Raw genomic sequence first — 25488 nt, 5'->3', positions numbered from 1 at the left:
ATGCTAAATACAACCTCTCTCATACTCAGGCTTGAGCTTTCTCTATTTCTTACCCAGTGGGTTCCTCTGCCCCAATAGACCTGTAGGGGTGACAGCATCCAGTACCGAAGCTGGGTCTTCTGCCTCTGCACTAAACCCATGTGTTGTTACAAGATGCCGCTAGAACAGTTATACTATGATCCAGTCGTTTGACTGTTAAACTTGAATGACTTGGAAGAAATGCATGAAAAGAACGAAAGTATTACTTAATCTCAACGTTATCAAGCAGGCAAGTTCATTATAAGGGATCCCCTGACTTCAGTGTCCTCTAAGTCTCTCAAATGATCACGTTCCTCCTCTTGGGGAAAAAGGGGAAAAAAAAAAAAAAAAGATTTTTCTGAGATTCTCCTGGATATTGGCAATTGAGTGCTAACTGACTCAGATTTATTTTTTAGAGTAAAACATTATGGAAATGCAGTTGTACCCCCAGTGGGAATGTAGGGCTCTTGGGTGAGTGACTTCAACTTTAACCCTGCAAATCAACTTTCGTAGTGAAGAAGACGTGTGCCGAGTCTGACTTTGTGTGCAACAATGGCCAGTGTGTTCCCAACCGATGGCAGTGTGATGGGGATCCCGACTGTGAAGATGGTTCTGATGAAAGCCCAGAGCAGTGCCGTGAGTGTGACTTGCTTTGGACTTGAACTTTTCCAAGCTGTTCCGTGTCTCATAGCTCTAAGTATTGTATCATCTAAAACTTGGTTAGTTTTCTTTGGCCTCCCTTAAAGTTAGGCCAGTTGACTCCAAGGTCAGTCAAATCATTAACAGCCAGTCTTTAAAAACATAAAGAATGTTCTTCCTAGTCTAACAAGACTGACGTTCTCTTGGGTAGCTTCACTATTGAACGTTTAAGACTGAAGCCAGAAGATTCAAGAACTCCTTGACTAGGTGCATCAATTTCAAATGTTTGATGATAATGACTCTGAGCGGATGGTACTCTGGTCCTGGAAGCTTAGTCAAGATGTAAGGGTCCCCCTGTGGGCCAAGTATAAGCTTTTAGATGCACAGCTTCTCATGTTATGAAAAAAAATCCATTACTGAAGGGGTAAGGTGACTAGAAATAGGATGATAGAGCAATTTTTAAGAAACATGTAACGTAAAGTTATTAAAGTAGGGAGCTTACAGCTTGTTCTTAAATAAGAGAAACTTCATAGGTATGCAAATACGTGTGTGTCCTTAGGCTGATATTCAGGAAAAAGTCTATGAGATCATAGAAGAAGATGATTTGGGACAGTTAAATTAGAATCATTTGCATGTCCTGGTGAAGAAAGTCTCGGTGTTCCTTTTAAGGCAGTAGAGGCCTGTTAAAGCACTAAAAGTGGAAGTCTAACATGAACAAAGTTTAGATCTGGAATCAAGCAGAAAAGAAGAGATGTGTGTTAATTTCAGTTTTCCAGGCAAGAAGTAAGGGAAGTTATATGAGCATTGGTCAAGGGAGGTGAGTTACCATAGGTGAAGACAGGTTCCAAAAAAGATTCAGCCCCAAGTTTTAGTGGGGGATGACCCCGTAAAGTCAAGAATTAGGGGGTGTCCCTACTTTGCAAGATGTCAGTGGAAAGGAGGTTGTGAAGGAGGCCTGTGAAGGAATCCAGGCAAAGGAAGACTTCATAGATAATAGACCAGCTGGCCTTTAATGAAGTTGAGATTAGGTTACCAGTATCTGGGTCTGTCACTTGATACCCAGGAGATAAATAATGGTCAAGGAGCCGGCCAGCCAATGAACATAACCACACCAAGTAAAACAAAAGCCAGAACTGCACACACCGCGGAACCTTGACAGAGTAGCACGGTCAAGGCTCTCCGGTGGACCGCCAGGTAGCCCAGGCTGGCATGGCTCCCAAGCCATGGAGCTGTCGAAGGATCTGCCCAGGCTTCAGTTAGTAAGTCGAATTTCACCCGTGTGCCTGGCCACTGAGTTACAGATGTCACCACTTCCAGGCAGCAGCTTTGCACTCATGAGTTTGGAGGCTCTTTTGAGACTGTATATCATCAACAGATATGAGAACATGCCGCATAAATGAAATCAGCTGTGGCGCCCGTTCCACTCAGTGTATCCCAGTGTCCTGGAGATGTGATGGTGAAAATGATTGTGACAGTGGAGAAGATGAAGAAAACTGTGGTAAGAAGATCAGTGTTGAGTGGCTTATCCCAAAGACCCTTTTGCTCAAAGAAGGGTGGGCATGAAGGTGCAGTTGACTTGCCTTTTAATGACTTCACTCTCTGCTCTACTACTTGTCCTTCCTAACTGCCCTCAAACTCTGAGAGAAGTTCACATGGTAACTGACCATTGCTTGCTTGGGTGTTTCTTCTAGGCAAATAGAAATAAGAAGGTAAGTCATCCAAGGCACTTCCATGTAGAAGTAGCTCAGTGAAGCCGCAATTGTGTGGACTCTTGTCTCAGCCAGGACAGTAACTCGTGGGCCTTCCTCACCCGGGCTTAATCAAGCTAGAAAGGGACTAGGGCCAGCAAACACATCCCTAGGTCGAAAACTGGATCTGCTTAGTGAAATAAACTACTTGAGTCTCACACGAGTGTTTCTCAGCCCCCAAACAAGTTTTTCTTTTAACCTTTCCAAAAGTTAAACTGGCACAGAAATAGGAATTAACATCTTGCTGGCAGATACCCAAAGATAACTCCACCCAATCGGTGGTACCTTTGTCTCCTATCACAGTTCCTGCCTGTAAAAGCTAACTCTGTGTCCTAGCCTTTCATGTTTCTGCTCTTGGAAAATATATAATAAAATGCTCAATGTTAAAGGTGAGGCCCTGGGAAAATCTCTAGGTTAAACAAACATTGCATTGAATGTTCTTTCAAGCTACCGCCCTTTTTATAGGGCCTCCTGAGACTGACAAGCACAGGCCTCTTGATGCAGTAAGTGTACAACGAGCTGAGGGTACTTGTAGTTGAAACACCAGTCTTGCGCATAGAAGTCACCTCCTGAGGTCATTACCACTGCACCTAGTCCAATGAGTTTTGGCATTTAATCCTAGAACTGAGCTTTATGGATTGGTAAGCTGTGGCGCTGCCATGTGTTTCCCTCTTAAATCCAGACTTTGCTTCCCAAGAGAGTCGTGGTCTCCACCCCAATTACCACCAATTTTTTACCTTAATTAATTTGGCAGGAATTTGAGTCAAAGTACAAACTGGCTAGTCTGACTAGCTTATCATTATTATTGCACCTGGCTGCTAGATTGCAGTTCTAGCCCCAGAAGTAACTTTCTAAAACTTGAAAGTATTGAAGACCTGTTATTCCTGATCCTGGTTGGAAGGACCAAAAGAGAAGGAACCGTGTATGGTGTTATAATATACGGGGGCTACTTTTTGGTGATGGTGTCATAATGCTTATTATGAGTGAATGTTTGCTTATATACCTGATGCATGATAATCTCAGCTCATGATATGTGGCCTGGCCTGATGAGCAGTATATCCATTTAAAGATAACTCATGTCTGCCTTCCCCAATGAAGTCTCTTGTGACAGTTTAAGTTATTAATCACTGTTCCTTTAAGATGCATCTCATCTCAAATTAATTTCTAGTCTTCAGCTCTTTTCTCAGTCCTACATTTCTGTTCTTATTCAAATGTCCTAGCATCTTTTACATGGTAAGACTGTTTCCTAGTATTCTGGGAACTGCCTATTGATATAACCTGACTTTAGCTTTTAAGTTAGGCAAGAAAGCTGGGATTCATGATCCATGATCTGCATGTTAGATTTTGGGACAAGATGCTTGAAAGGACAGGTCTGGATGCATTTTCAGTGGGGCGTCCTCTCTCTCAATAGGCAACATAACGTGCAGCCCTGATGAGTTCACTTGCTCCAGTGGCCGCTGCATCTCCAGGAATTTCGTGTGCAATGGCCAGGATGACTGTAGCGACGGCAGCGACGAGCTTGACTGCACCCCACCCACCTGCGGGGCCCACGAGTTCCAGTGCAGCACCTCCTCCTGCATCCCCATCAGCTGGGTGTGCGATGACGACGCAGACTGCTCAGACCAGTCAGATGAGTCCCTCGAGCAGTGTGGCCGCCAGCCAGTGATCCACACCAAGTGCCCAGCCAGCGAGATCCAGTGCAGCTCTGGCGAGTGCATCCACAAGAAGTGGCGATGTGACGGGGATCCTGATTGCAAGGATGGCAGTGATGAGGTCAACTGTCGTAAGTAGCTTTCCCATCAGTATGGCACGTTCAGTCCTCTCCCATGTATCAACAAGGGACAGCTTTGGCTGGCTTCATCCCCTGCCGTTCCCTCCTGCTGTAGCTTCCCGAACCTGCCAACCTGATCAGTTTGAGTGCGAGGATGGTAGCTGCATCCACGGCAGCAGGCAGTGTAACGGCATCCGAGACTGTGTCGACGGTTCTGATGAAGTCAACTGCAAAAATGGTAAGGGTCCCTAGTTGTGGGTTGTTAGTCAAAGGACTGCTCTGATCAGACCCACGAATGGAATCTCTCTTCTGTGTTTCTCTTTGTAGTCAATCAGTGCTTGGGCCCTGGGAAATTCAAGTGCAGAAGCGGGGAATGCATAGATATCAGTAAAGTGTGTAACCAGGAGCAGGACTGCAGGGACTGGAGTGATGAGCCCCTGAAAGAATGTCGTAAGTGAAGGGGTTGCTTGAGGACAGATTTGGGAAGGTTAATTAGACCCGGCAGAGCTAATGTGGTTTGGAGCCTGCCTAATGCCTGGGTAAACTACTTTAATGAACTAGGTTCAATTGTTGGGCTTAAAAGTGAAATTTTATGACTTAGAAGTAGTGACAAAGTAGTTCCTAGTTTCACCCCCTTCAAGATAACCGATCAGCAATAGAGAAACTTGACTAAATACTGCTTAACTAACTGGTAACGTGCCAAGGAGATTGGGTTTACTATTCCCCCAATACATGCTGAGATGCATATCTGTATGACGAATTATTAGATCTTAGAAAAATCATGGGCTTGACCAGACTATCTAGATAAGTTATCTCAAACAGCCTGGATTTTAAATGTTAATAGGACAAATATCGATTTGAGTGTTGAGTTACTCTACTACCTTTTGATTTCAGATGTAAATGAATGCTTGGTTAACAATGGCGGATGCTCCCATATCTGCAAAGACCTAGTTATAGGCTACGAATGTGACTGTGCAGCTGGGTTTGAACTGATAGATAGGAAAACCTGTGGAGGTGAGTCGAAGAACAGAGCCCAAGCCCCGGGGGTGATGGGAAAGGTCAGTAGATTTCCATAGGTTATCTAGGAACAAACAGCAAGACTAATTCTAATTTCCCTCCTAGATATTGATGAATGCCAAAATCCGGGAATCTGCAGTCAAATTTGTATCAACTTAAAAGGAGGTTACAAGTGTGAATGTAGTCGTGGCTATCAAATGGATCTTGCCACTGGCGTGTGCAAGGCAGTAGGTAAATGGACTTGGACTGGTGTTGCTCTGGTACCTTTATGAGTACGTAATTATGAAAGGTACAGCCAGTGACTACAACAGTCAAATGAAATATAAAATTTAAAAAGTACTTGAGAGCAATGATACTAAACTCACAGTGCAATATCATAGGTTAAATAGCAAATTGTTGCCCCAGACTCCTGCCTTGGTCAGTTCCTTTTGCATATGGTACCTTGAATATCTGCTTACTCTCTGCTTCCAGAACTTGAGTGCAATTCAAATAATTCAAATAAGTAACTTATCATCAGCCGCCCTCTTATTGAATGCTGTGACTCCAGGACTGCCTTCTTAAACCGTAGGAAGTGCTGAAGTGCTTGCAGGTCCCAGGGCATGGACTTCAGCAAGAGTATTCCTGAGGTGTTCAGCAGTGCCCTCACTTTTTAAGTGCTCCTCTGTTGGGAGGAGGGGACTTGGAAGGACCTTGCCTTCTTACAGCAAAACTAAATTGACCTGACTCCTGTCTTGCAGGCAAAGAGCCAAGTCTGATCTTCACTAATAGACGAGACATCAGGAAGATTGGCTTGGAGAGGAAAGAATATATCCAACTAGTTGAACAGCTAAGAAACACTGTGGCTCTCGATGCTGACATTGCTGCTCAGAAACTATTCTGGGCTGATCTAAGCCAAAAGGCCATCTTCAGGTAACTTTCAGTTCTTGGTGTCTTCACCTAAGTCATTGTCACTGGCCTTTGGGAAGGTTTGGAGGAATTTCTCTTGTGTCTTGCTCCAATCTAGTATCTAACTAGTTGGGAATAATAATTCTAAACACTGATTCTTTATTAAATTACTGTCAGTTCCTCATTAGAAACTAACAATCACCTATAAAATAAAAGATGGCTACAACTATAAGATTATAACAGACAACATCTTAATTTTTCCAACTTTCCCCCCTTTCTCTCCAGTTAGTTGAGAACTGTTCGTAGTTGCTACAAATAGAAATGGTAGTGATAGCTTTTTCTTAACAGCAACTATAGAAACTCAGGTGATGGTTACTGAAACAAATAGCTTCACTTAGAAGTGTGGTGTTCTTGCATGTAGAATACAGACCAACAACGAGATAACCTACAGTATTGTTTACAATCAGTAAGCAGCATGGTTACATAATTTGAGTGGTAAGCTGAGTTATGGGGTTTACTAGAGTTCTTTCCGAACAAAGTTGTTGACCATTTTGTGAGCAGAAAGTCCATTCTCCAGGCTCCAATGGTGTCAAACTCTTAAATTTCTTGTGACCTATTCTGTTTCAGTGCCTCAATTGATGACAAGGTTGGTAGACATGTTAAAATGATCGACAATGTCTATAATCCTGCAGCCATTGCTGTTGATTGGGTGTACAAGACCATCTACTGGACTGATGCGGCTTCTAAGACTATTTCAGTAGCTACCCTAGATGGAACCAAGAGGAAGTTCCTGTTTAACTCTGACTTGCGAGAGCCTGCCTCCATAGCTGTGGACCCATTATCTGGGTTTGTATTCTGTGTTTTTCATCATGTAGCCTTTCGGATGCTATCTGCATAGGTCAGGAGCTTTCCTCTTGCTTAAAGCAGTACTGAAATCCCAAGACTTAGCAGCTCCCCACAACAAAGAATCATCCCGTCCAAGATGTCAGTGGTGCTATGGTTGAGCAACCCGAGAATGTCCTCATCTATACAAGAGGCCCTCCCTGAGCAGATGACTGCTGGTTCACATTAGTGAAACAACATTTCTGATTTGAGGTACACCAAAAGCTGTATCTAAACCCTTATGCCCACCCAGCTTCTAAGCAAGTGATTTTTTTTAACTGAAGTATAGCTGATTTACAATGTTGTGTTAATTTCTGCTGCACAGCAAAGTGATTCAGTTATACATATATACATTCTTTTTCATATTCTTTTCCATTATGGTTTATCACAGGATATTGAATATAGTTCTCTGTGCTATACAGTAGGACCTTGTTGTTTATCCATTCTATGTGTAATAGTTTGCATCTGTTAACCCCAAACTCCCAATCTATCCTTCCCTCACCCCTGCTTCCCCTTGGCAACCACAAGTCTGTTCTCTATGTCTGTGAGTCTGTTTCTCTTTCATAGATAAGTTCGTGTCGCTATGCAAATGATTTTTAATTTTTGTCTGAACACTTTATCAGGTCAGCTCTGGATGATCCAACCTAAGTAGTAGCATGAGTTGTAAGGATTTTGGTAACCACATTACCTCTAGGCTTTCATCTAAATGTGCAAGTTGTCTGAAAGTCCAATGGAAATAAACAGACCTCTCTAGAAACATTTCACTGAGGACTTCCCCCAAATTGCCCCTAAATAATATAGAAAAACAGCTGTTATAAAGAAGATGTGGTACATATATACAATGGAATATTACTCAGCCATAAAAAGGAATGAAATAGTGCCATTTGCAGAGACGTGAATGGACCTAGAGTCTGTCATACAGAGTGAAGTAAGCTAGAAAGAGAAAAACAAATATAATATCGCTCATATGTGGAATCTAGAAAAATGGTACAGGTGAACTTATTTGCAAAGCAGAAATAGAGACACAGATGTAGAGAACAGACATATGGATACCAAGGGGGGAAAAGGGAGTGGGATGAATTGGGAGGTTGGCATTGACATATATACACTACTATGTATAAAATAGGTAACTAATGAGAACCTACTGTATAGCACAGGGAACTCTACTCAGTGCTCTGTGGTGACCTAAATGGGAAGGAAATCCAAAAAAGAAGGCATATATGTATACACATAGCTGATTCACTTTGCGGTATAGCAGAAACTAACACAACACTGTAAGGCAACTATACTCCAATAAAAATTAATAATTAAAAATAAGGTATTTGACTAAGGCTGTAGTAATCACAATTGGCCCCCATGAAGCCTCACTAGAGCACAGTCAGCCCGCCCCTACTGTAAAACTTAACAGATATTCATCTTTTACTCCACTGAAAGAATTGACCTTTTATACAGGAAATATATAACCTGTGACTTTGGGCTGAAATTTAAATATCAGACTTACATAGTTTAATAGTTAATAATGAGCTTGTAGATTCAGTGTTACCTTTTGTTTACCCAGAACATAATTTAGACCATTAAGTCGCACAATTTGTACCCTAGAGTTTTCTGCTCAGTCTTTGAAAATGTGTCTCAAGCTGTGACTTTATTCCTTCTAAACCACCAAGGCTTATTTCTAATTTAATTCTTCCCAGCTTTGTTTACTGGTCAGACTGGGGTGAACCAGCTAAAATCGAAAAAGCAGGAATGAATGGATTTGATAGACGGGCGCTGGTGACAACGGACATTCAGTGGCCTAACGGAATTACACTTGGTATGTATGTTCTTCCTTCCTCGACCACAATTCGACTGTCTGCAGAGTTTTAACTCACCTCCATAGTTAATTCTGGACTACAGCAGACAACTCTTATGGTGCCTTCTTTAGCAGAGACTTAGGATGAGAGGAACCTAACCATACAAGTGGAATGGTGGACTTAACAGATGACATGCTCCATAATTACTAGCTTTTCTATCCATTTGGAGCATGAATTAGGTGAACCTTGGGCCTTGTGAACTCTGATCCTATATACTCCTGGCCTAGGTGCCCTAGCATTTCCTGAATTGCAGGCTCATAACGGTTTTCTTCTGGCTCCTAAGGGGAGAGCAACAAAATGCTCACCTCTTTTAATACTTCTCTAATGTCACTAACAGTTCTTAAGTCAGTTACTTTGACAATCTCAGGTACCCCTTGAGTCCCCCCAAGTGAATGTGGGTGCAGATTCTGCATGCTGCTTCACAAGGTTGGTGGGACCCTGTTAACAAACCCTGCTGGAGAAGGAACCGTGAAAGTAGAGTATTGGATTCCTTAGCAATTTTAAATGGAAGCGGAGCAGTACTGACTTCTTGTACAGTGACCATTCTTTTTTTTTTTTTTTTTTTAACATTTTTATTTGAGTATAACTGTTTTACAATAGCGTGTTAGTTTCTCCTTTACAACAAAGTGAATCAGTTATACATATACGTACGTTCCCATATCTCTTCCCTCTTGCATCACCCTCCCTCCCACCTAGTGACCATTCTTCTCCTACCCAGACCTCATAAAGGGCCGCCTCTATTGGCTGGATTCCAAATTGCACATGTTATCCAGTGTGGACTTGAACGGCCAAGATCGCAGGATAGTCCTAAAGTCTCTGGAATTCCTAGCTCATCCCCTCGCACTCACAATATTTGAGGTAAGACATGTGTCTCACATCTAAGTGTATACCTCTGAGTTACTGTAGCACATTGGGGAGAAAGAACAGGGGAAGGAGGGAAGGACAGAGGGGCATGACTTGAGAAACTGCTTTCACCTAAAATCTGGGACAAATGACATACTGATTCCTCATCGCATTTTAAGAAACCTGAACTCATGTTTCTCTTAGAGTTTTACATCTGATGTCCCAGACCAGCTTTAAATAAACTTGGTCCATTAAATTGCCAGTAAATAATAATGACCTTAGAGACTGACTCGTGTTAATCCTACACGTACCTACTAATATGGGGGTTCTGGTTTAGGATCGTGTCTACTGGATAGATGGGGAAAATGAAGCCGTCTACGGCGCCAATAAATTCACTGGATCAGAGCTGGCCACTCTAGTTAACAACCTTAACGATGCCCAAGACATCATCGTCTATCATGCACTTATACAGCCATCAGGTATTGTGGGGAAGCAGAGCCCCTCGTGGCTACTTTCAGGGTAGCAGCATGACACAGTGCCCCCGGGTATGTGTAGCTCCCTAGCAACTCAGCTTGCTGTACAATGGAACTTTGCCCTCCTGGACCCACCCTCAAACCTGGTGCTCCGTATATTTTATTCTGACTTCCAAATCAAAGAGCTTGAGAACTTCATCTCTTAGCTGCCCTCCCAACCATCAGTGTTCTGTCTTTTATTTCAGTCCCTTCCATATCTCCTTGGCATTCATTCCTTCTTGCTAGGACTATTGCACTAGCCTCCAAGGTAGCTTTTATGCCACAGCCTTTTCCTCCCTCCCCACCATGGCACGTCTTATATGGAACTGTGTGCTTCCTCAAACACTATGGTCTCCTGCTCAGAATACTTGACTGGTTTATCCAAATGAAACCCTTAAACCTCCCCATAGCTGGGTTCCTTCCATTTTGTGGGAGCGAGGCAAAGCCACAGAGCACGATTCTCTCCTTCCTCTGAGCCTCAGACTAGCCAGTTTGTAAGCTTTGGACCAATAGTGAGGCCAGGTCCGGTCACCCATCTCCTTTCCCCACCTCTTCCCTCACCACCCATCTGTTTACGGCATAACTCTTGTCCTACTTCCAAGAGGTTTCTTTGGCTCTTTGCTGTCCTTAGAGCATGCTGCCTGTACCCTTAAATTTATCATTCACTGGTATTGGTTTAACTTTAGGGTTTGACAGAGTATACAAGTTTAGGCTCCTTGGAGACAAGGAGTCATGTCTTCAGCATCTAGAACCAAGCTTTATGTATAGCAGGCACTGGAAGACCCATTTTAAAGGACTTTCCTTTCTGAACAGGTAAAAATTGGTGTGAAGAAGACATGGAGAATGGAGGATGTGAATATCTCTGCCTGCCAGCCCCACAGATTAATGACCACTCTCCAAAATATACCTGTTCCTGTCCCAATGGATACAATCTAGAGGACAATGGCCGAGAGTGCCAAAGTAAGGCTTTTTACTTTTCAAACACAAGCAGGACATACAACAGGCATTAGAGTAAAACTACAAAACTACAAAACTACAAAAACTAGCCTGGATTTTAAGAATTCTGTGTTAACTCACTCTTGGAATAGATTGGAGAACATATCTGCTACTGTTGCATTCCAGAAGTTCACATCACTACTTCAGGACTAACTCATTTCAACATTAGATGAGTCTATAGGTGACTATGCTGATTTATACCAATTACAGCACTGAGCCAGCCAACTTGCAGATAATTAAACAAAGTCTTAACATTTTCCTCCAAAGAGAGGCCTGAAATTAGGCTTTAAAAAGGCCTTGGGGGCTTCCCTGGTGGCGCAGTGGTTGAGAGTCCGCCTGCCGAGGCAGGGGACACAGGTTAGTGCCCCAGTTCGGGAAGATCCCACATGCCGCGGAGCGGCTGGGCCCGTGAGCCATGGCTGGTGAGCCTGCACGTCCAGAGCCTGTGCTCCGCAACAGGAGAGGCCACAACAGTGAGAGGCCTGCGTACCGCAAAAAAAAAAAAAAAAAAAAAAGGCCTTGGGGACTTCCCTGGTGGCGCAGTGTTTAAGAATCCGGCTGCCAATACAGGGGACATGAGTTTGATCCCTGGTCCGGGAAGATCCCACATGCCACGGAGCAACTAAGCCCGTGCGCCACAACTACTGAGCCTGGGCTCTAGAGCCCACGAACTACAAGTACTGAGCCCGCATGCCACAGCTACTGAAGCCTGCGTGCCTAGAGCCTGTGCTCCGCAACAAGAGAAGCCACCGCAATAAGAAGCCTGTGCACTGCAACAAAGAGCGGCCCCTGCTCTCCACAACTAGAGAGCAGGAAGACCCATCGCATCCAAAAAAAAAAAAAAAAGGCCGTGGTTACAGGAAACCTTCTGGCCCCAGTGGGTGACATTATCTTAAACTCCTACTTAAATGAAACGTGCATTTTAGTCTCCTGTTCTTAGCTTTTGATTAACTGGCAAATTAAACCTGTGGGTTGTGAGCAAGGATCTCATATTGTGAGGTTTTTATTAGCGTGACTGAGTCACTACAGGGACTTGCTCCGTTTACTGAGAAAGCAGTTATCAGACAATCAGGCAGGAAGACTGGTATGCCTGGTGGTCTGGTTTTGAGAGCACTTCTTGCAGCTTCCAGGAGCCTGGGACTTTGCTTAGAGCAGTCAAGTGAGGCCGTCGGTCCTTTCAAATTGTCCAATTCCAGATGCTTGCGATTCTGCCCGAAGACCCCAGTGTCTCTCTGGTTTTGCTGCTGTTTCCCTTGGTTATGGCACACCCCCCCTGCAACTTGGTTTGGCAGTGGTTTGTCTATTTCCCACAGCGTTCAAATAACCCATCGCATGGCTTGTCTGGGCTAAATGGCTAGCCACTCTGGAAACTTGGCCTTGACCTGGTTCTTGGTTTTATAATTCAGGTACTGCAACTACTGTGACTTAACAGTGAGACAAAAGATACCAACACAACAGAAATGTCACCAACTAGTAGACTAGCTCCTGGAGGTATTGGGTTCCGTTCTGCAAACTGTTCATCTCAGCTAACAGCCACACTCTTTGTACCTACCTGTTCCTTAAATCATGAATGCAGCCTTTAACTACTCATTCTGCCCTTAATTGGTAACCTATATTTAACCTCCAAAGACTTAGAACCTGCAACCCTTAGCCTGACCTGACTCATTAAGATTTCTCTGAGACAGCTGTTAGTGAAATGGCTGTTATAGCATGAGACTGACAAATACTTCTAGACCGGTTATTCTTGGTACACGATTGTAGTAGACATTGAACATCAGTGATGGATGCAGAAGGGCATGAGGCTCTCTACCAGGTGGTTGAATTTCTAAGTCTGAATTCAGATCCTTCTAAACTGATTCCTTTTATTCCCCTGTAGAGATCAATGTGACCACAGCAGTATCGGAGGTCAGTGTTCCCCCAAAAGGGACTTCTGCGGCCTGGGCCATCCTTCCCCTCTGTAAGTAGATTCCCCACATATCTGGATCCAAAGGAACTTCTTAAATACCTGATGGGTATTTCTGGTTCATCTAGAGATGCCCTTCCCATGGCCCCTTGTACTGTCATAGCACTCGTGACACTGAATCACCCTTGCTCCCCTCACCAGCCTGGCACACTGATTTCAGAGTCCACAGCCTTCTGTACAGTGGTATCCTTACCACAGCGACTGGCAGTGATGAATGGTGCTTACTGCTTTCTACTTCAGAGCTATTCGTCTGGCTTTATCCCCTTTCATAATAAGTCCTTTCCAGTGAAGAGCACTGTTCTGTTCCCCTTCGAAATACGTATAACACTTCATACAGAGGAGCTACACAAATGCTAAAATGAGTTATTGAGGAGTTATAGCACTTGTAGAGGGTAAATTAAAAACAGTTAAGAATTTTCAAACTCTCTAAAGCTATTCTAAGGCATGTGAATTCTAAAGCACTATGCCAAATGGCCTCTTTATCCTAAATTATGGGATTCCAAGCTTGGCTAACAAACCAGGAGGACCACTTGAAGAGCCCTCCAGAAGCTTCTGCAGCTGGAGAAGGGGCCCAGGACTCTACATTTGCCCAGATGGATGTGCTGAGCTGAGCACCAGAGTCTATAGAATAACACAACCTCTGGTCTGAACTTGTTTTAAGCTCCCAGCCCATTTATATTCTAACTTTTAGTCATCCCAGCTTCCTAAAACGTGAAGCTTTTATTAAAGCTTGGATTATCATGGATTCTTTAGCATGATCTTTTTTGTATGTTTTGAAACTCGACCTTGTTTAGTCACCTTCTAACTTTTTTTCAGTGCTCTTAGCAATGGCAGCAGTAGGTGGCTACTTGATGTGGCGGAATTGGCAACACAAGAACATGAAAAGCATGAACTTTGACAATCCTGTGTACTTGAAGACCACTGAAGAGGACCTGTCAATAGACATTGGTAGACACAGTGCTTCTGTCGGACACACGTACCCAGCAGTAAGTCAGCTTTGTGTCTTTATGTACCATGACTCACAGTAGGACATTTTGGAAAGGAGACCACATCTCAAGCTATGGCTGCCTGGGCTAGAAAGAGCCATTAGAATCATGGAGCCACCAAATACTTCATCTACTACCTGGAGATTAGACAGTCTAGGCTGTTAGAACCTAATAAGTAAGTCAGTTGACAAGTATCTGCCCCAAACAGAATGGCAAGTCAATTAAGGACATCACTATACAATTTGCGATATTTTGGGTTATAGAAACTACATGTAAACATTAGCATGAGCCAAGTTTCTCCTTTCTGAATGGTTCCATCAGTTGCCTGCTGGATACTTAAAAGTAAATTAGCATATCATATATAGGGGGGTTGACTTAAAGTCAGCATATTGAGCAAGATTCATTTAGCGAAAATGACCTATTACACCTCGTAGAGCTAGCTTTCCTTTCAACAGTAGAGTCAGTCACTTGTTCTTCAGTTGAAACTCACGTGGAGTATTTGGCCTTCACTTACAGAACTTGGAACAGAACAAGTGCTGAGCACTCCCTCAAGCTCTGGTGAAACAAGAGTGTGGTCAGTTCACGGCACACGTGTGTCTTTGCACATTTTTCTCCAGGTTCTAAAATCATTAAGTAGAACAGGCAGAATTAGTCACACTGTTTTCTCTCTCTACCAAGTAGATAGAGTTGAATTCAAGTTAAAATGCATGAGTGATGCAACTCAATACTGTTTGGGATCTGGCTTCCCTTCTATGCACCTTTGGTCTCTGAATGACCAACGCAAAAGAAGGTTCATTTTAGAGACTGAAGTTGCTACCAGTGAGGGAATCACCAGACACATTCCATGCTTTTTCTCTTCCACAGATATCCGTTGTAAGCACAGACGATGATCTAGCTTGACTTCTGAGACAAGTCGTGACCTTTGAGGTCTAAACCAGTAATAACCCACTTCGGAATGGTAACCGAGCCAGCAGCTGAAGCCTATTTCTTCCTCCAGTTTGGAAGAACATCGAAATATCTTTGCGTGGATCAAGCTTGTATACTTAATCATTTTTATATTACTTTTGTAAATATTCCTGTCCACATTCTACTTCAGCTTTGGATGTGGTTACCAAAAGTATCTGTAACCCTTGAATTTCTAGACAGTATTGCCACCTCTGGCCAAATATGCACTTTCCCTAGAAAGCCATATTCCAGCAATGAAACTTGTGCTATAGCGTATACCACCTGTACATACATTGTATAGGCCATCTGTAAATATCCCAGAGAACAATCACTATTCTTAAGCACTTTGAAAATATTTCTATGTAAATTATTGTAAACTTTTTCAATGGTTGGGACAATGGCAATAGGATAAAACGGGTTACTAAGATGAAATTGCCAAAAAATTTGTAAACTAATTTTGTACGTATGAATGAAATCTTTGACCTCAATGGAGGTTTGCAAAGACTAAGTATTCAAACTACTGTACATTTTTTTTCCAAGTGCTAAAAAAATTAAACCAAGCAGCTTAACCATGGTTTGTGCCTATTCCTCTAGGATGAACTTCTATAAACAAGCTGAGTAGTATCAGGTGTTCTAACTAAATATATGAGCTATAGATCCTGATATTGTATTATATAAGGAAGCCTGCAATTTGGCTTGTTTCTCTTACAATCAAGTGCTAAAAGGATGAGGTACCACTTAATACTTGCCTCCCCAAATATTTATTTTGTAAAAGAAGCTAGCTTAACCTGCACCTGGAATTCTTCTTCTTTGAGGAAAGTTCCTATTCTCATTCATTTCTTGCCTGATCCAGAAACATATGCCAAGATTTCTGTCAACTCTGCTTCTCCGTACTTATGTCTCTGTTATACATGTCCTATCATTATATACTGTTCAAGGGCAAGTGCCTTGCAAAGCATGGGTAAGGACTTCCTCCTTTTACATGCCTAGACAGTCAACCCTGAGGAGAGCTAGGGAGGTAACAAGCAGAAATGCCATGCTTGAACAGTCTAAAGCAGTGGTTCTCAGTGGACTTAAGGTTAGCATCTGCATCACCTGGGAACTTGTTAAACATGCATATTCTCAGGCCCCACCCCAGACCTGCTGAATCAGAAACTCTGAGGGTAAGGTCCAGGGATATGTGTTTTCAGAAGCCCTTCAGGTGATTCTGATGTGAACTAAAATTTGAAAACCACTGTTCTAAAGTGACTTCATGGAGAATCTGTGAGATGATCTAATTTGTCAGGCTGGCTGGCATAGGATGGACTCCTTCTATGGACAATTTTTGAAACGTGTAATATGAACTCTAAAGCCACAGGAAGCCAACAAGCAAGGGAAGATACAAGGGTTTAACCCTGGGAAGATGCTCTAGGTGAGAGTCCACTGCAGAAGGTGCAGCAATCTTCATGGATTGAATGATCAGTGCAGTAGCCAAAGGATGAAGAGGTTTTGAGTTGCTAAATGGATCAGTGGATGAGTCAGAGTCCACCTTCATATGGAATATAAATAAGACAGTGGACATGTGGCTTGTGGCTTAGGCAAAGAGATCAATAATCCTGGATGAAGAAAGTGCTTCTGTCATCTTGTTTAATAGATACCCTCTTGAGATTTTGGTCAAATGGATGAAAGTGAAAGAAAGAATAGGCGTGAACCTTTTTTATGGGAGATGAGGATGTCGAACATGTAGAGCAAAAGGACATAGTTGTGAAGGTAGGACCCTTCTGGCCACCTGTTGCTTCATCTTCAGGTAGTCATAACACTAAACAGGATGTGGCCTGCTGATGTGAGGTGTCTGGAGTGCCTATGTGATTAGTAGGTGAGCATTCATCTTATGTAAACTCTAAAGGCCATTTGGTTGACTGGGACTTTGACCCTGCTCTGGTACAAAACCCACTGATTGGTTTATTCATTTAGAGCAATACAGAATTCCCTCCTAGGAAGCTTAAAGACACCAGTGTTTTCCCCCATTACAAGGATTATACAGTATTAATCAACTCTAACACCCAAAGTCATAGTTTTTAAGAAGAAAATCAAGTAGATTCTCCATCATCTCTTGGATTCCAGTCCCTAGTGTGTTCCTCCAGGTTCTAGGTCCCAAATTCCAACCTTCAAAGAGTCTAAAGCATCTCATTCTTTTACCTTGCTCTCCACAGGAAGCAGCCAAGGACAGAAACTCTAACTTAAAAGGTACAAACTCACTTGAAGAAATGAAGTAACTAGATATTTCTATGGAAATTAGAATAGTTACATGGCTAGCCAATTCAGCATGAATTAAGAGTTCATGGGAGGCTAGAATGTGTGCATCAGTATCCACGCAAGAACTTTAAGAATCCTATGTGAAACCTTTTGCTGTAAGTTTGCTGTGTCTCTAGAGTTTAATGTGGGAAATGAGAATTAGTTAAGAGATAAAATATGAAGCTTAGCAAACGCTCAAGGAGGCTGTTTGAAGTTAAATGAGCCGTCTTACAAGTCACAGACAGGAGGTCCTCCAGAGGCTTTACCAACTGCTAGAAAGACTGATACTGATAGATGAATAAACAGGTTTGTGGCCTCTGGTAAAGAAATCCAGTCAAGTCTTTGAGTCCAAATTTTTAAGTGGCCTTTGCAAGCTATCTATTTGGCAAGAAATAGTCCCAGTTGATCAACCAGCTCTCTTAAAACATTCTTATAGCTATTTTACAGCCGTGGTATCATTTCCGAACCTATGGTATTCAATTCTTGATGAACACAAGGCAAAAAAAATGGAGACTTCAACTTTGGCACTTGCTTCTTTTCCTTATATCTTTGGAAGTCTGATAGCCCTTCTCAAAAAATGAGAAGACAGGCTTTCAATAGCAAAACTGTAGGGCATTTAAAGGACTAACTCTTCAGTTAACACTTAGAAATGGGAGACCTAAATAGAAATTGTTGGGTTTTTTTTTAACCTCTTTATTGGAGTATAATTGCTTTACAATGGTGTGTTAGTTTCTGCTGTATATCAAAGTGAATCAGCTATACATATACATATATCCCCATGTCCCCTCCCTCTCGCGTCTCCCTCCCACAGAAGTTTGCCTTTTAACTATTCTCACACCCAACCAGATGATTCTGATGGGGTGTACTCCTGTGTCGTGCAGCCCAACGAGTAATTTCCTAGAATTCTTACCTTGGGAAGCAGTTTATTATTTTGAACCCAGTAGAAGCTTGACTCTTTGCTTTTAATGGTGGGGAAACTTTCAAAAAGCATCTACACTTTTGCTGTGACAACTTGGGTCTGAGAATGAAGAATACAGTTGCTAGTCTTTATCATTGATTTTGGGGCTCTCAGTTTCATAATCAAGTGTTCAGCCTGACTGTTTGGGAAAATTGAGTATTGTATGTCCATGTTTCAGCCATATCGTGGACCTAAACTGTGGAAGTTCAGGAATACATAAAAGTCGAAAATGGCTTCAAAGTTATCTTACTTCCAAATGCAGCAGGAACAAATTTGAAGATTAAACAGTGGCATTTTGGGGACTTATTTCTCTCAAATCAAGCATAGAAGCTTTCCAGCTCAAAATAACTTCATGGGAAGGGTGATCAGCCTTCCTTTTACATGAAAAGCTGAATGTGAGATAGTGGTTAGGTCCTATACGTGAAATGTCGGGGTCCAGGGATAAGCTACTAAGAAACAGCCCACAGGAGTGGCCCATCTCTCTGTCCTGTCTCCCAAATGCATTTAGTGTTTTTTTGAGCCCGGCTCATCTGAGAGACAGGAACGAAGCGGGACCACTGACCAACAGCCCCACTCTCAGTCTCCTTCCATCCACAGTCACTGAGGCAGAAGGAAGGCAGGCTGAGGGTGGAGGTACAGGCTCTGCGGGTGACCCTATGGCACATCATAAACAGTTTTCTTCTTCACTGTGCTCAAGGGCAAAGTCAGATTGACAGTAAGGAGGTTAAGAGCGCTGGCTGCTGCGTCAGCCTTGCATGTGGTACCTTTGGGCAAGTCACTAAGCCACTCTGTACACAGAGGTGCTGAGGACTGTCTTGCTATGACACGGTAAGGATTCAGTGAGAAGGCACACGAAAGCTCAGCCCTGCATCTGGCATTTAGAGGGTGCAAGGCACACGTCACTGCTCTATGTCACTCTCAAAGGTATGCCTCTACTTGTATTTATGGTGGCACGGTCTAGAAACTGGTAAGCGACTTGCCCAGTGAGAATTACAGGTAACTTAACTCATTGAGTGTAACATGCATTAGACCTTGTCCCAACTGTTTTCCACTATACCTATCTGATGAGATCTAAGTCTGAAATTCAGGTAGAAATAGTAACTATGTAGATAAAAAGGCTTAAAGGATTATGTGCTTTGAACCCTAGAAACAAAGTGGGTGTGTTTCTGCCTCAACCTTTTGACTTCACTGCCTAAGACGTGGAAATAAATATTTGGGGGCCTGCACAGGCTTTGGATGGCAGTTAAAGCACTTTGAATCTCCCTTAACTTCTCACCGTATGTTTAATAATGTGCTAAATAAATGCTCTCATGTATTTTATTTGATCTTCGCAACAAACTGAATAGGTAAGTATTACCTCCATTTTATAGATGTGGAAACTGAGGCTACAAATAACAAATGATTCCAAACCCTATGTGCTTACTGGCATCTCCTCTCAGGAAAGGAGGCAGTGCTGTGTAAAGGTTAAGGTGAATGTCACGTTGTATGTTTGCTGAGTTCCCTTTACTAATGACCTTAGGATGCTTCCACAGTTTCTCAGATGCCCACAATCGCTGACTTCCAATATGGCGGCACACAGGGGTGGAACGCTAGCACCTCCACATCAGGATGGCACAGACTAAGTGTATTAGTTCTGTGCCATGCCTACAAGATGCTAGAAGTTCCAGAACTATTTTCCTTGGCCATCACAGAAGCAGGAGTAGATTATTGGATTGCAAAGTGAAAGATAAAGAGTCCCCAAAGGAATTTATAGACATGCAACATCATTTCTGTGTATGAAGACACTGAGGAAAACAAGCTGTAACACAACAAATCTTAAATTTTAAGGTTATTATAAGGAGATACCTGCCCAAGAAGACAGAAAGAACTGGAACTTGAGTCCACGGAGTGATGATGCTGTAACTCTAAGACTGGATCTTAGGTATTCTGGAATCTACCCCTGAGACCTGGGCATTGCTCACATTTCACACATATGCAAGGAGGAGGAAGAATTCTTTGAACGAAATGACTGGCTTTGACAAAACTCTCTTGCCCTTTTAAAAATGTCACTTGATACCAAAATGTGATTTAAGAGCATGTAAGGCCTCAGGAGTCCAGAGCATACAACCAGTTATCACGCTCAGAATCTTCAGGATTCTAGAGGCACATGTTGGGACACATCCCATCCTGCTGACCTGTAGATAAACATTGTTTTATTAATGAACTGTACGTTTAACCTAAATAAAGTTTATTTTTGAGAGAACTGTGGTGAGCCTTTCCTTTTTCTAGAGAACTTTTCCAAAAGTTTTTACCCACATCTTTCTCCTTTTCTCAGCTGAATATGGCTCAGTCACCCCTTTCTGGGAACCAACCAGGGCCACCATATCGGGGCCCATCAAGTTGAAAGAATGAGAGATGTCCCTTTTCTTGCCATCTTTAGAAGTATAGTTAGTGCCTCGCCATAGACAGCCAATGTGCCACCCTTTCAAACTCCCCCTTTCCACCCCTCCCACGAGAGAAACGAAAATCAAAGCCACTATTACCAAAGAATGTTAGGCCAGAGCTCCCTCCCTGTGGATGACGGAGAACAGGCCCTAAAGGTAGGAAGCCCCAGGGTGACAGGACAAGACAGGCCTTGACAAGCAAGAAAAATCAATTTGATACTTTCCCCTCATCAGCTCTTAAGTGGTCTGTGTTGAAATTCATTTATGATAAGGCTAAATTTTTGTGAGCCTTTAGACATAGATATTCCATCTGAAACTTTTTCCAAGCAATGGCTCCCAAATGTTTGAGTGATATTGGGTACTAAACCTTGGAATTGGCTCAGGAGTAGTGGGAAGAAAATAAGAAAATTGAGGGAAAGATAAACTGTCAAAAAAACCAATCTTTAAAAGTTCAACAGAGAGTCCTTAATGAATTTAAGATTCATTTAATGAGTGAAATGTTGAGTGAATGCCAGCTTTGCAGTGACAGAAATAGAAGTTTGGGTGTTCCCTCCTCCACCTGACTAGCTGTGGCCACAGGCAGGTTGCTTATCATCCAAACTTCTGTCCTCGGAAAATCATAACACCCACTTGCATAGGGTCCTCCTAAGACAGAGAGGCAACACTTATAAAGTGCTTTACTCAAGTAACAGCTGCTATTTCTTCTCCAGTGCCAAAAAAATCATAATTCATTTTTTTAAAAAGTAAAAATTCTTTACTTGTGTCCATTTGGAGATCTGATTTTCATCTGCACTCATACTCAATCCCATTTGCAAGTGTTCCCTCTTAGGTCTCCCCTCGAAATGCTAGCATTTGGAGATCTCCAAGAAATCAAAATTAATCATGCTGCACCTAAGAGCTCTGCAGAAATCCCTGTATGTGTAACCCTCTGCTGATTAAAGCACATAGGTGACTGGTTTAAGTTCACTGGTTATACAGAGAGGTCTGTTTAATCAGACCTCTGATTAAACAGAGGGGGAGAAAGATGTTAAACTCTGTACCACTCCTGAAGGTGAGGTTAGCATGATCTTTGGATTTATCACGCTGAGCAAATGTGATGGGCCCATAACCTAAGAGATGTGGAAGAATGATAAATATTGGGTCTGAACATTTAACTAATGCTCTAGGAGCTTATTTAGAGGTATTTCTTGCCTACTGGTTTGATCGAGGGCAGTCAGTATGGTTTAAACCCATAGTCATGTATGTTCTCTTAAATTCGTCCATTTACATGTGATATTTACCGAGGACTAGTTCTCTAAAGCTAAAAGCAAATTTGCCTTTTTACCTGACCCCAAACAAATAGCCCTGTGATTTCCTGAGAAGGGCTTATAAATGCTGGAGGATGATTTTAGATAACTAGATAAGAACTGGCATTCCTCCTCTGGCGTCAGGGGACTTACAGTGAGAGTTTCTGAAAGGTTCTAGGACAGTTTTATAATTGGCATATCCTAAACTGATCATCAGTTAGGAGGGAACTCAAAAAGCTCTTGAACTTTTAATGAAATTGAGGAAAGATATATATGAACCAACCCCTGCAAAAGGTACCACCTCTACACACACACACACACACACACACACACTTCATTTGTCCTTATTTCATGCATTTGTTCAATACCACCTATGTGCCATACTTTGTTCTGGATTCTGGGGAACCAGTGGAGGACAATACAGGCCAAAGCCCCATCCTTCATGGTGCTCATTCTAGCTGGGAGTCAGGAATGGAACAGACATTTAATATGTCAGGTAGTGATAAGAAGTCCAAAGAAAAACAAACAGAGTAGAGGGCATAGAATGATAGAATGAGTTATTTTAGAAACAGTCATCAAGGAAGCCCTCCGAGGAGGTGACGTGGGCAGAGGACCTGGTAGAATTGTGCAAGTGGCCTACTGAGGACAGAGCGGAAGCAGAAATCCTGACGCAGGAGCATGCTGGTTTCATCTATGATAAAGCAAGGTGGCCATGTAGGTGGAGGTGACCAAGGCAGAGAGGGAGGGGAGAAGGGAACAGCAAAGACCAAGTGATGTAGACTTCTAGGGCTGTGGTTGGACTTGGGATTGTAAGTGATGGGACAACTTAAGAGGGTTTGGGGGCAGTAGAGGGACATCTCATTTTAAAAGGATCGTGCTAACTGCTTTGTTGAGAAGAGGCTGCAGGGAAGCAGGTGTGGAAACAGGGAGATAAGTTAGGAGACTATGGCAGTAGGGCAGGTAGATGGCCATGGCTTGGGCTGGGCTGGTGGGGGACAGAAGAAAGCTCTACTCCACATGCAGCGGTCACGGGGATGGTGAGGGCACAGTACGTGTACAAGCCGTGTCTCTGGAGTGGAGAATGTGTCGTGAGAGCTGGTCCCCTCCTCCAGGAAAAGCTAGCTGGTTGCTATGGCAGCTGTGCTCTCTACCTGCGGGTATCAGTTTGGCTGCCCCCTGACTGGGCAGGGATGGCAGGCATGACAGCAGCATCAGTGGAGAAACTCAATGAGGCTGCATGGTAGCTGGAGGGAAAGTCTTGATTCTCCTCCCTAACAAACGAAGTCTGCATCTAGAAGAAGATAAGAGCCTGGAGCATAGATCCCAGTCCACAGAAGTACAAGCTTTTCACCCATTCAAAGGGAGTCCTCCTACCTGGCACGGTCCTTTTTGTACAGAGTTCTGTGCTAGCTCTTGAGCAATGTCCTCTACAGGCATGTTTTCTATAGGTCGCCCAATATTTTTTTCAATGTAATGGCTTTAGACAGGATCCAGCATTTTCCATCTATCCAACTGCTATGTATTGATATGTTCCCTGTTACCCACCTGGTCTTTAAAGGCACTGGCAGATTATAGAAACTATTTCCCCCAACAAATTCCAGAATCCTGGTATTTCTCAGTTGAAAGGGATCCCAAGGCCACTGAGTCAGGCACTTGTCCGATACCGTCGGTAACAGGTCCCAGCTGGGGAAGCAGAAAATGTCTGTCTATATCTACCCAGCAAGGAGACCCCATTCATCAGACAATGACCCACAGAGTAACAGTTACTCTCCTAATGTGCCTAGAAATTCAACAAGAGCTCGTGAGCCTTAATATTAAAAAAAAAAAAAAAAGAAGAAGAACATTGCTTTGAAAGACAAGTGCCTCCTAGGACCCAAAATCTGAGGAAAGGAACTTTTTTTTTCTTTCCTCTTTTAGAGGAAAGGCTCTTTAAGTGAGGTGAGTCTCTGAAGGGCATCCATGCATGTCACAGAACAGAAGCCAAATATTAACAAACAGCCTAGAAACAGAAAACAGCCTCTTCCCAGACGTCAGCCCCGGTACCTGTTTCCGTTCAGAAAAGAGAAGCAACCTTTCCTATCTCAGGATCCGGTCACCTCCAGAGAGGACGAGGCTGGGACTAGAGGCTACATGCCCTTCTCCCTGGCTTCTCCCTCCCCTGCAGCCGGCACTGTGTGCCCAGAACTCTGAGCACTACCTCCACTAGGAAACAGGTAAGATTTCCATGGACCTCATTAACAGTGCCAATTCGCCAAAAGGGGCACACCGGTTTCGACGGAATCTCTACTTCTCTTAGAAATCCAGTTACATGAAGGTGAAAAAAAAGACGATTTAAAACCCAAACTAACTGTAGCTTCTTTTTTTTTTCGGTAAGCGGGCCTCTCACTGCTGTGGCCTCTCCCGTTGCGGAGCACAGGCTCCGGACGCGCAGGCTCAGCGGCCATGGCTCACGGGCCCAGCCGCTCCGCGGCACGTGGGATCTTCCCAGACCGGGGCACGAACCCGTGTCCCCTGCCTTGGCAGGCGGACTTTCAACCACTGCGCCACCAGGGGAGCCCATCTGGGCACTTTTTAATGCTCGAATACCGTTCGTTAATCTTAACCCCACAAACGCAAGCAATATTTTATAAACAGGCATACCAGCACGACGCCTTCAGGTGAGCATAATCTCATTAAAGACGTACCCTTGAGAGGTTATTTACCTATTCCAACATATCCTACACCCCACACAAGTTGGAGGTCCTTTTGTGGACTTAGGTTCAGGGGGCACAAGGCTGTCTTTTGCTCACATATTGTTATAGCAAAACTTATATCCTTAAAATAAATAAATAAATTAATTAAATAAATTTAAAAAAAAAAAAAAAAACTTATATCCTTGAGGGTAGACTGAATATTCTGAAACAGCAAAAAAATCACTGAGCGTTCTGTCAGGGACCATAGTAATTTGTCATGTTGGTTAAAACCATCTTGACACCCTCCCTGGACGTCCTAATGAGGAACTCTAACAGAATGTACTTCCAGCCAATAGCACCATCTTTGAAATAAACACATAACCAGCCAAGGGAATTACACTGACTAGGGTAACACTCATCTAGATTACTATATACTGCTGAGACAATTTTAAAAGTTATCCTGTAACTTGATAATCACAACTGTTACTTCATTTTAGTGTTCAGAATTAATTTGCTAATGAAGTACCTTACATAGCATGGCTACAGAAAGCTTGATCCCACAAGCCTTCGTGTATTCCGGGAAAAGTGTTACGAGATTTGAGTTCTAATCTTAGTTGTTCCACTTGCCTTACAATCCTGGTAAATTCTCTTCCAGCTCCGAGCCTCCATTTCTTCATCTGTAAAATGAGTCAATGATAAAATCCACCTTAGTTATCAGAGAGTTGAAAGTCAACACTCATGAATCCGTGATTTACTAAGCACTACTACTACACACAGGAGGATTCTGGGTACTCTGAAACAAACACAGATGATTAAGATG

At 43.0% G+C, this 25488-nt stretch overlaps 1 protein-coding gene across 3 annotated transcripts in view; it reads left to right on the top strand.

The window, feature by feature from the left end:
- The window catches only part of VLDLR (very low density lipoprotein receptor), a 36792-nt gene extending 16263 nt beyond the window's left edge, over positions 1-20529 (top strand). For 2 of the 3 annotated variants that reach the window (XM_067041596.1, XM_067041597.1), the window contains exons 4-19: positions 532-654; positions 2033-2155; positions 3817-4188; positions 4292-4414; positions 4504-4626; positions 5071-5190; positions 5299-5424; positions 5931-6102; positions 6706-6924; positions 8652-8770; positions 9529-9668; positions 9991-10132; positions 10979-11125; positions 13038-13118; positions 13941-14110; positions 14975-20529. In XM_067041596.1, coding sequence (XP_066897697.1) covers positions 532-654; positions 2033-2155; positions 3817-4188; positions 4292-4414; positions 4504-4626; positions 5071-5190; positions 5299-5424; positions 5931-6102; positions 6706-6924; positions 8652-8770; positions 9529-9668; positions 9991-10132; positions 10979-11125; positions 13038-13118; positions 13941-14110; positions 14975-15010 — 2336 coding nt within the window. In that variant the 3' untranslated portion in view covers positions 15011-20529. The remainder of the gene's footprint in view (positions 1-531; positions 655-2032; positions 2156-3816; positions 4189-4291; positions 4415-4503; positions 4627-5070; positions 5191-5298; positions 5425-5930; positions 6103-6705; positions 6925-8651; positions 8771-9528; positions 9669-9990; positions 10133-10978; positions 11126-13037; positions 13119-13940; positions 14111-14974) is intronic. The other variant, XM_067041598.1, reaches the window with a different exon arrangement.
- The last annotated feature ends 4959 nt before the right edge of the window (positions 20530-25488 follow it).

This window comes from Kogia breviceps, chromosome 8, assembly GCF_026419965.1.
Source record: "Kogia breviceps isolate mKogBre1 chromosome 8, mKogBre1 haplotype 1, whole genome shotgun sequence".
NCBI lineage: Eukaryota > Metazoa > Chordata > Mammalia > Artiodactyla > Physeteridae > Kogia > Kogia breviceps.
Note: the sequence above shows the minus strand (reverse complement) of the source record. Positions and strands in the feature narration are given on the sequence as shown.